Source organism: Penaeus monodon, chromosome 43 (genome assembly GCF_015228065.2).
Source record: "Penaeus monodon isolate SGIC_2016 chromosome 43, NSTDA_Pmon_1, whole genome shotgun sequence".
NCBI classification, from domain to species: domain Eukaryota; kingdom Metazoa; phylum Arthropoda; class Malacostraca; order Decapoda; family Penaeidae; genus Penaeus; species Penaeus monodon.
Genome location: NC_051428.1, coordinates 7676298 through 7688623, shown reverse-complemented (window position 1 = coordinate 7688623; position 12326 = coordinate 7676298). Strand labels below are relative to the sequence as shown.

At 35.7% G+C, this 12326-nt stretch overlaps 1 protein-coding gene across 1 annotated transcript in view; it reads left to right on the top strand.

The window, feature by feature from the left end:
- LOC119568156 (dynein regulatory complex subunit 4-like) overlaps window positions 1–6988 on the top strand; it is a 9374-nt gene extending 2386 nt beyond the window's left edge. The window contains exons 4-11 of the mRNA XM_037916562.1: window positions 6–123; window positions 914–1057; window positions 2357–2617; window positions 2877–3044; window positions 3838–3924; window positions 4823–4930; window positions 5375–5476; window positions 6100–6988. Coding sequence (XP_037772490.1) covers window positions 6–123; window positions 914–1057; window positions 2357–2617; window positions 2877–3044; window positions 3838–3924; window positions 4823–4930; window positions 5375–5476; window positions 6100–6258 — 1147 coding nt within the window. The 3' untranslated portion in view covers window positions 6259–6988. The remainder of the gene's footprint in view (window positions 1–5; window positions 124–913; window positions 1058–2356; window positions 2618–2876; window positions 3045–3837; window positions 3925–4822; window positions 4931–5374; window positions 5477–6099) is intronic.
- The last annotated feature ends 5338 nt before the right edge of the window (window positions 6989–12326 follow it).

Genomic DNA, 12326 nt, shown 5'->3' with positions numbered 1-12326 from the left:
TGTAGGCATAAAGATGTTGAGATTGGAGAGGCTGAGGAGAAGCACCAGCAGGAGATCAGTGTATATCAGCAGAAGATGAAGCACCTCATGTTCACACAGGAGAACACACTTACTCAGCTTCAAGTGAGTTTACAATGTTTTATATAGTTATAAAAAGCACTTTGTTTTGATATATTTATATAGATCTGAAAAATAATTTTCACATCTTCATGTAAGAGAAGATGATGGTTTCATATTCAAGTGTAAAAGTACATTTTCCTGTCATATCTATGTCCAAGTGTCTAGAAGCTTCTTTTTAAAGATTTCCTTGTTCTAACATCAAATTATCTGAACCCTTTTTTGTTATCAGATATTTACTTCAGCTATGCCAACATTCCAAACCATTAGTAGCCGCACAGCAAATTGTAGGCAACAAATTTTATGAGAACTACTTGTGTAACACTTGTTATTACTGCTGCACTACATGCACACACACATGCACTCACGCACACACACACACACACACACACACACACACACACACACACACACACACACACACACACACACACACACACACACACACACACACACACACACACACACACTGATTGGATGTCAGCAAATTTGAGTTAGCAGGCCTTAGAATGATAGATAGCAAAACAACAGCTAAGAAATTTGTAAAGTGATAAATAATGGTATATTTTCTGTATTTAAGGTCAACTCAGGATAATGGTCAGGAACTTAATCTCCCTAACTCGTAACAATTCTTATAAAAAATAAGGCATAATCAGTCATTTGGTTATCTGTCCTTTTTATATAGAATGCATCCTTATAAGATGATGGGTTCCATGGATACATGAGAAAGCTTTATATTTTGTAGTCTTTTATATGTACATGCTTAACATGTCTCCCTCAACAATTTTGTGTTCAGGTGGACAGTGAGCAGAGCCTGCTCAATCTGCACCAGGACGCTGTTGCAGAAGAGAACCGCGTCACCCAGGAGAGAGAGGACCTGAGGAGGCAGTTAAGGGAAACAGAGGCAAATTACCTTGCCATCATAGCCAATATGAAAGTGGTTGAGTGTTTAGAAATTTTTTGTTGAATAATACTTCTTTATGTTTTTGTGATATGAGATGATTAATATATAGATATATATATATTTGTGTGTATATATATTATATATATATATATATATATATATATAATATATATATATATATATATATATATATATATATATATATATATATATATATATATATATATATAAGTTATGAATGAGAATGAATGATTCTAGAGTGCATGATATGTGATTTATATTTCGGTATTACATTTTTATCAGAAATGTAATTCTGACAGACACAATAATAAAGCATCAGTTCCATTGTTACAGCCTTTTTATCATGTCAATAGTTTATGGCAACTCTTACCCCTTTACTCTATCCCCCTAAAGACAATTACAGTAGCAACACTGTGCAGTTGCTAGACCCTTGCTACAGAAGTTGTCCACTGTATACCCAAGTATTAATACATGTAACTTGGCTTGCTAAATCTGTATTTATCTCATAGAGGCCAGTCCCGCCATATAGTTCCACAAGTTATTTGATAAATCATTTATATATATGTCCAACCACTTTGCTTTCATCTGTGTCATTTAAGAGGCTTTGCATTCCAGTCTGTGTTCTATTACACAGTACTGGAGATTTGGTTTACATTTATTCTTATTTAATGCATCCTTTAACTATGTGGTAAATGGTGTAATATATTGACTGCAGTCCCAGTGATATACTTTAAATTTTACTAGTTCTAAAGTTTTACTACCATCTCACCTTCAGTGTGCTGTACTGGATAGATGCTGGAAAATATATTCACAGAACATTGTTTATTCAGATTACACATTATTTCTTTATCCTAGTATGGCTAACACAAAACTATCCCTTTTCTCTCATGGCAAATAGCAGTGAGACCCCTAGAAATCTGTCAGATCAGCAGCTGCTTTGCTCATAATGGCTATAGGAAAACTGTTTTAATATCCAAGCTTAGATTCCAATGTTCCCCTATAACAACCCATGGAAAGTTTTCATGGCTGCTCTTTTTGCTATGGTCAAACACATCAGGTACCTCCCTAAAGATCTTAATAGAATGTGATCTAGCACTATATTGTATATAAAATGTCTGATAACCAAAATTCCATATAGTCCTCTTCAGTTAAAATAATGTCATATAATATAACAGCATATTATGAAGAGGTACACAGTAGCTTTTCAACCTAGTTTCATTCTTTGGAGTGATGTTTACTGAACTGTGTTGTTTTCCCTCTTTTTTTCTAGACAAAAGCAATGTGACATATTGTTTTCTCTTCAATCCCACTCAGGATAATAGCAAGGCCCTGGACACTCTAAGGCAGGAGTTTGAGGCAGAAGCAGCTGCAATGGAGGCCAAATCAGTGAAACGCATCAAGGCCCTGCAGACTCAGCTGGACCTCAAGCGCAAGACAGAGCTGGTTGCACAGGAGGAGAAGAAGAACAATTTCCTCTCCAGCATAATCTCTAACCATGAAAAGACCTTCGAAGAGATGAAGAAATATTACACTGACATTACAGCTACCAATCTCAAGCTCATCACAGAGCTTAAGGTTTGTGTGTGGGGGGGGGTGTCTGGTCTGTTATGATCAGTGCCAGAGGTGATACTGTGTTTAATTAGGGAAAGCACTTAATTAGCTGAGGTTGCTTCTTTTTTGTAATGAAATTGTTTGAATGAAATGAATTACTGATTATATATTTCTAATCACAAGTTTATCATCAAAAATACTGAAACAGTAGAAAAACCATGTTTTATGAAAAAGACATAAATATCTGAATGATTTAAAGTACGCTTGTTTATGGCAATTCCAGGGTGAATTAGCAGAGCAAAAGGAGCGTGAACACAAACTAGAGCAGGAGATGGGAGCAGCTATCACCAGCCGAGCACGCTTGGAGGCTGAGGTGGCCAACCTTCGCAAGAAGTTGACAGACATGCAGAGGTCTGTCCAACGCTCACAGAGGGATAAGGAGAGTTACCTGGTAAGTAGGAGGGATTCTCTTGGGTGTGTGTGTGTGTGTGTGTGTGTGTGTGTGTGTGTGTGTGTGTGTGTGTGTGTGTGTGTGTGTGTGTGTGTGTGTGTGTGTGTGTGTGTGTGTGTGTGTGTGTGTGTGTGTGTGTGTTGTGTGTGTGTGTGTGTGTGTGTGTGTGTCTGTCTGTCTGTCTGTCTGTCTGTCTCTGTATGTTTTTGTGTCTGAGCATGTTTTTAATGTGTTTCTGTTACATCCAACACCCATACTGTCTAGTGATTCCCAACCAGGGCCCCACAATACCCAAGGGCTCAGCAGATCATCATTAGGTGTTCCAAAAGGAATCATAAAATATCTAAAATATAAAATAAAAGACATAAACCAATGTAGTGTTTTGATAACAACTTCAGGCTCAAATCCAATACCATATTTCTGTATCAGATAAGAACTGAACTTGTAATCTGTGTGTTCGAGGCCCCATCCTCTAGTGGAGCAAAAGCTTATTCATCTAAGTAGTAATCTTACCAAGTTAACACAGATATGATGTGGTTGTTAAGGAGTGATTTTTTGTGTGTATACAAGTGATATTTTTCTGTATTTTTTCTTTAGACAGATAGACAGACAGACAGATTGAATGATAGATAGATATATTAAGTTGTAAACATTGGGAATTACAGGTTTATATTTATGTCTACCCTGTATTTTTGTTTACAGTTGTATGGAGAAATATGCCTGTATTTAGCTCATTTATATACCTCTGGATGTTTGTTAATATGTACTGATGTATGTGCACCTTGCATTTTAGACAAGCCAGGCCCAGGTAAAGGTGCTAACCAGTGAGAAAGAATCCATTCAGTGGGAACTTGAGGTTATGCGGCAGAAGGCAGAAACGGTATGTAGAATGAGGAGTGTGCTCTGTCAAACTCACCTGCTGGTTATGTCTCTTTTTTTATGTGAAAATTGTGGAATGATTAAAGTGCAGGGCTGTAAACCTTGTAGCCAGAAGACCTGGGACTTGTTCACTTGTTCCAGTCATACCCTTTGTTTTATGTGGCCTCTGGCTGTTTGTCTTTTAACAATATTATATACAGTTCTAATACTTGTCTGAAATAAAATAGCTACTTATTTCAATAGAATACTTTGTAGATTTTTTTTTTTTTTTTTTTTTTTTTTTTTTTTTTTTTTTTTTTTTTTTAACACATATTTCAGGAGAGTTGACTAAATCAGCCTTTCTTATATTGCCATAATACATACCTAAGAGGTGGGATGCAAACTACTAATCGTTGTATTAACTCCTATCAGCCACAGTAAATAGTTTTCATGATACGGCATGTGTGTAGCTAATTTTGCATGATTTATTATATAATAATGAAGATAATATGTAACCATGCTATAATGGTTCTGTCTGATGGTTAGGTTATACAAAGAGAAACATCAAACAGTATAGGAGGACATGCATGACCAATTGGCCGACATTGTGTTTACCAAATGTTTTGATACTTTAAACTTTCATCTATAACTCAATCATCAGTATGTTCACATTAATACACACTTAATACAATTAAGGGATAGAAGGTATTAATGCAAATATATTGATGCTTATGTTTTAGGTGGAAGTTTGAATTAACAAAACAATTAATAAGACCTTTTGGACGTGCATACCCTCATATGTAATAATAATGGCATATTACTGATAAAAGAAAGAATACTCAAAGAAAGCAGGCTACCATTCCATTTTTTACTATTTTCTGTCCCAAAAGTTAAAAAGTCTTTATCCCTATTCACTGCAGATTGAGCGAGAACGTAAAGAATTGTATGACCACTTTGTTGCTGTCGTTGGAGAGGTACAACAGCGCAGTGAATTGAGAAATATTGTGCTGGAGAAACGACTGAGTCAGGTTTGGTGAAAGAGATTGATAATGATAATTTTGATAATGTTGTGGACATTTATTGTGATGATTATCTTTGTATTGTGTGTTGAAAGTAAAGTATCAGATCTTTCTCGTGAGCAAATTATATTCATAAACCCATGAAGAATAAGTTATATGAATTGTCATAATTAGTAATGACTGTTATCCAGGAGATGTCAGAATTAATTTTGCTAATTTTTTATTTGCTTTTTTAAGGACTTTTGAGCTCATATTACACAGCATTATTGGATTCAAGTCTGTGTGGTACACAGCAAAAAAATGACAAAAGTAATTTTCATTTCTCCAGTAGAGATGCTTTGTTCATCATCATTTACACACACAACTGATTTTTTCCATCCTTTTTGGGTTAATAATTGATGACAGCTCTTTTAGTAATAAAACTAGTATAAAGATAATACTATTTTTTCCCAGGTATCAGAACACTTGGAGAAAAAGGAAGCAGTTCTTTCAGAAGTCATCTCAGCAGCCAATTTGGACCCAACTTCCTTTAGTCACATAAGTCATCAGCTGGAGGTGAGTTCAAGAGGGAGAGAGAGAGAGAGAGAGAGAGAGAGAGAGAGAGAGAGAGAGAGAGAGAGAGAGAGAGAGAGAGAGAGAGAGAGAGAGAGAGAGAGAGAGAGAGAGAAAGTACAAAAACATGTACAGTTACATACTAAATATCATGAGCATAGAATAGATTAACCCAAATCCGACGGGCATGGCATGTACATACATGCCATGCCCACTGTGAGTTTATTTTATTAATTGTTTTAACACATAGATGGCTAAACTTGTACCAAATCACCAATGAGCCAATTACAAGTACTGCCTGTCTTGCCTGTTTACCCTTTTCCTTGATTTTCAAAAATATTTTTCATTATTTTATATTTCTGTTATTAATGTCTATACTATTGTAGTAATTATAATATCTATAATAAAAATAACACCATTGATATTCATAGCATTTGTAAAAAATAGGTTTTCCCACCAATTCAAGGAAAGGTGAAATCGGTTAAGGTCACAAGGTCTACTAATTTGTCAAAAGCCCTTGGGAAACCATCTATGGATTAGAAAATCATTTTCCCAGCGCTATTGAGTAAATATACCATCTCATGCACCGCAATCTGCATCTGTCCTCACTCCTCTACAATCGGCAGAACATTGTGGACGAGAAGAACCAGCTTGTAGGAGGGCTGAAAGAAGAGGTGGCCACACTCAGGCGGATGTACACTGACCTCATGGATAACTACCATGCTGTAACCAGTGCCAAGGCAAAACCCAAGAACAGTACCAAGCTTCCTAATATCAATGTTTAGGTTAATAGTTTTTGTTATTGTGGTCCTTCAGTAATAATAGTAGTACTATGATTATTATTATTATTGTTATGTTTATCATTTCTTCTTTTTAATTATCATTATCATTATTACTTTTTATATTATAATCATTATTGTTTTCCTATTTATTAATAATAATGATAATATTATTGTTATTATTAAGGTTTAATCACTATTATTATCATTACAATTAGTAGTAATAGTAGTATTACCATCATTGTTGCAGTCATCATCATGAAAATAATAATAATAATCATCATCATCATCATCATCATCAATCATCATCAATCATCATCATCATCATCATCAATCATCATCATCATCATCATCATCATCATCATCATCATCATCATCATCATCATCATCATCATCATCATCATCATCATCACCACCACCACCGTTTTAAACTTTTTGAAGACACATCCTATGTTAAAATGAATATTTTTTTGTGGTATTTGTATTTTGAAATATGGAGATTCAGTTTTGCAGTAACAAAAATTTCTTTAACCTAAGAATAATGCTAACATAGATATGCAGTAGATATTTTTAAGTATCTTTTCAAATAGAAAAGATACTTAGAAAAGATAATCTGATTTTTTTGTTGTATAAATAAAGGAGCAGATTTTAACCAAAATATGCATTTTACAGCCATATAAGATGTCATATACAACAGTGTGCAATGTATATTTCCTATAAATATTAGGAATTTTAATATAGCTATTTTATTCACTCTTTAGATATATCACTCTGTTTTATTACTTCATTTTAATGCCAGAAGGAAATCTGAAAACTTAATAATTATATATTTTATAACTGATATTCTTTTTCACTTTTTTCCCAAATTAAACATGAATTCTTCTACACCAAAAGGTGTAATGAATTCAAGACAGATCTAAATTTACATATCTTCAGCTGTAATGGTAGCTTCAGGAATTTCTACTTATTTGTACATTAATTGGTATGTCTATAAGTTTTCTCAAAAGCTTTTCCCATTCTAAAGTTCATCTATGGATGGAATTCCTTTTTTCACTTCTGATATTGATTTATTTATCTATTTCTTTTTTAGTTTTTAGTTTTTATTTATTATTTTTATTTATTTATTTATTTATTTTATTTTATTATTATTTTTTTATCTGACTTCAGGATTTTAAAGCACAAGTATAAATCTGTCTACATTTTTTGCAGTAAATTTGTTAAGTATGCTAAATTGTTGAAATGAAATACAGCCACTGTGATGAGACACACTATAACCATGGTATTTCAAATCCAATCAAATTTCTTACTGCTTATAATATTTGATGAGGATTCTTGTCTGGATTTAAAACGACACTTTTAGTATTTTTCCAACCATGGTGGCTGTTTCATTAAAACTTTTTACTTGTATTATTGTCTTTCTCCTAATGTTCATCATTAACCCCAACAATCTGTGGAAGATTGAGTGATTTTTCACTTTTGACACCTGAGCTAAGCTGAATCAGCAAGCATAACCTTGCTTTTTTGCTACTGCTGCTGCTGTCAAAGGGAGGTAGGGAATGTAAAGATGCAATTCTGGTAATGATTGGTAAATTTCTTGAAGCTAAACCTCCCCCCCCCACCTCTTTGTATCCCTTCATCTTCCAGAGCCAATCATACAAGCACCTCATGGCATCTCTTTTGGCAAGTGAATGACTTTAGTAAGTATAGATTAAGAATTCTTCAAATGCATACATGTACACCCCCCTCCCAACTACACCTGCTTTTAACCCTTTCAGGATTTTTTTCTTCTTCTACTGTTCTTAATATTAATACTATTATTATTATTGACATTATGATTATTAAAATATCATCAGAATATTAAAAGCAATAAAAGATAAAATGAGAACAATGAAATAAAGTTAAGGAGTGAACATTGTGGAATTGTAGCCTTTTGAGGTTAACTTTTCTAGAATATAAAATAATACTTAGATCAAAGTGCCCATGCCATATTCCTAATCTCCAATTCAAATGTAAGCTTTCAATCAAGGGTTATGACTAATAGCTTTAGATTATCCACTGAAGTGATTAAGACTCCATTAGTCAGCAGACTTGGATGCTGAGGCAACTGCATTCTAGACCGACTCACAATCATTTCCTTAGAGTTGGTAGAGCTTAATTTCATGCCCCACAGAGAAGGCCATGATTGAATTATCATCAGGTCTACAGTGAGGCTGTCAGCTACTATTTCCCGGGTTGCTGGAGAAGGAATATCAACATAGAGAGAAGTATCATCAGCATATGCCAATATTTATTTGTAATGTTGGATCATATATTGCTTGTATATAAAATGAAGAACACTACCCTGAGGAACTCCAGAAGACACAGAGGAATACAAGGAATATGAACATATTGTTATCTACCAGTAAAAAAATCAGTTAAAATACATAAAACTTTACCACCAACAGACTGCAACTTAAAAATCAAATCCTTGTGATTAACAGTGTCAAAAGCTGCACTAAAATCCCGAGAGACAAGCCTTGACTCATGACCCTTATCTAAACCAGACTGCATTTCATGCACTAACATAACCAATGTACTATTGCAACCAAATCCCTTTCTGAAACCAAACTGAGACTTTATATATACATATTCATATGTGTATATATGTATACATATATCTGCATATATGTACATATATATATGCATGCATATACACGTATATATATATCTATTTATACATATATACATATATATATATATATATATATATATATATATATATATATATTATAAATATGTATGTATACATATACAAATATGTATACATATGTATAAATATGTATGTATACATATACAAATATATGCTTATATACAAATATATGCATCTATATAAATATATATACATATTTTTTATATATAAATATATATGTATATATTATACATTTATATGTATACGTATGTCTATATAAATATATATGTTTCTATACATATATATACACATACATATCATGTGTATATATATACATATATATATTTATACAAATATATGTATATATTTATACATACATACACATATATCATCATCATCATCAAGGGGCTAACGCCGACGGGGGCGCATGGCCGCATCCACCCTTCGCTTCCAGCCACGAGGATCCCTCGAGGCGAGTCTCCAGGCAGGCACTCGGCCCATCTCTAATTCCTCGCGACAGGTCTCATCGAGCTGCCCAAGCCATGATCTCCTAGGACGTTCCACAGGTCTCCTCCACCCAGGGTTGTCTCGCAGAGAGACAACCTGATGGGCAGGGTCGTCCATAGGGAGGCGAGCTAGGTGGCCATATAGCCTGAGATGGCGATCCCGGATTATGCAAGTAACAGGTCCCATGCCAGTCTCACGGTGTAACCGCCGGTTGGACACGTGGTCCTGCCAACTGTACCCGGCGAAGGGACTTGTTACAAAAGGCATCAAGGCGAGACTCCAAGGCACTGGATAGCGTCCAGGTTTCGCTTCCATAGAGCAAAACTGAAAGTATCAAGGCCTTGAAGACACGCAGCTTGGTCCTTCTGCATAGGTACCGACATCTCCAAACGCTCTTGTTGATCGAGTTCATGGCTCCTGTTGCCAGACCAATCCGTCTACTGACTTCCTGGTCTGACAACTCAGAGATATGGACTACGCTACCAAGGTATGTAAAACTTTCTGTGACTTCAACGTCCACGCCGCAAGCATGGATCGACTGAACGGGTTCCCCTAGCAGGCCCCCAAAGTCCTGAATCTTGGTCTTGGTCCAGGAGACCTCTAGGCCTAGGGGCTTCACCTCATTGCTAAATGCATCAAGAGCCGCCACAAGTGACTCCAAGGACTCAGATAGGATGGCAACATCGTCGGCAAAGTCAAGGTCCGAGACCTTAATATTGCCTAGTGCTGCTCCGCACTGACTTTGGCTAGTAGCTCTGCCCATTATCCAGTCCATACAAGTGTTGAAAAGTGTGGGTGCAAGGACACAGCCTTGCCTCACCCCTGAATTAACAGGGAAGAAGTTTGACATACCCCCACCACACTTTACAGCACTTTCAGTACCAGTATAGAGGCCAATAATCTGTGTTGGAATTCCCCTGAGCCTCAGGATCTCCCATAGCGATTCCCGATGCACCAAGTCAAACGCCTTCTTGAGGTCGATGTAGGCTGCAAGCAACCCACGACCAAACTCACGACGGCGTTCCACAATTACTCGAAGCGCTAGTATACGGTCTATTGTGGACTTGCCAGGAGTAAATCCAGACTGCTCCGGTCTCTGGTGCCTCAGTAGGTGGTTGCGGATCCGTTTCAGAAGAATGTAGGCGAGAACCTTGCCTGGTATGCTGAGCAGTGTAAAGCCACGGTAGTTGCTACAGTCCCATCGATCCCCTTTCCCCTTCCAGAGAGGGATGACCACGCCCCTCAGCAGGTCAGGGGGAATGGTACCAGACTGCCAAATGGCAGTCAGGACGTATCAGCCGCATAGGTTCACCCCGCCTTAGCAATCCAGGTATCCATTCCGCAGCTTCCACTCTTCAGCTGATGCCAGCTACCCAATATAAAATATAATATATATATATATTATATATATATATATAATATTAATTATATATATATATATATATATATATATATATATAAATATGAGTATATGTACATATATACACTTATTTATACATACATGTGTATATATACACATCTACAAATATATGCATATATATAGACATACATATATATGTATACACATGTATGTATGTATACATATATATCTATACATATATATGTATGTATACATATACAAATATGTATACATATGTATAAATATGTATGTATACATATACAAACATATGCTTATATATAAATATATATGTATATATTATATATTTATATGTATACGTATGTTTATATAAATATATATGTTTCTATACATATATATACACATACATATTATGTGTATATATATACATATATATATTTATACAAATATATGTATATATTTATACATACATACACATATATCATCATCATCATCAAGGGGCTAACGCCGACGGGGGCGCCTGCATACAGTCCTGACTGCCAAATGGCAGTCAGGACTGTATGCAGGCCCCGAGCCATAGGTTCACCCCCAGCCTTTAGCAATTCAGCAGGGATATCACATATGCCTGCAGCTTTCCCACTCTTCAGCTTGGAAATCGCCAGCCTAACCTCTGTTAGGGTAGGAGGTTCCTCGCTGATATATATATATATATATATATATATATATATATATATATATATATATATATATATATATATATATATATATATATATATATATATATATATATACAGATTATATATACAGTGGGCTCAGAAAATACCGGGATCCGGCGAACAATAAAATTAAATAAACAATGAAATTCACTCTCGTCATCTGCCCTTTGGCTTCACCACAACTCACATCCGTTGTGCCATGCCCTCACATAAGCTCCTGAAGTAATCTAAGGTCATTTGCCACCACTAAACACGTGTGATAGTCTACATCTGTGCATTCCTCGCTTTCTCCTTCAGGTCCTTCCAGGCATTCTCAAACGGATTTAAATCTGGACTGTTCCATGGCCACCTCATGATGGGGATTTTCTTGTCATTTGAGAAATTCTTTCATCTTTTGAGAGGCGTGACAGACTATAGTGCATAATAAACACGGTTGCATTGTAGTGTACAGTTCCTTAATTCATACTAATATTACATTTCAATTATTCGTAGTAACAACAGAAATAGCAGCAGCAGTAGAGTCACAGCTGTCGGAAGGCAAACAGTGCCTCACCCTACAGAAATGTATAAATCGTAACGCTCACTGCCACCACCCTCTAATGCGCACGGGAACGAGCTATACTTTGGGAGAAGTCGGTATGTAAAAAGTATTGTGGGAAAGGGGGAAAGATTATGTACGGATGTTAGGGGGGTTGTACTGTAAAATGTATGAACCAGCGAGACAAAAGAATGGTAAGACGTAACCTGAGCAGGGAGGACGAGCACGAGAATTTCGCCACGTGTTAAGAATTTGAGATAAGGCTATTTCAGAATATTTAAAATCATT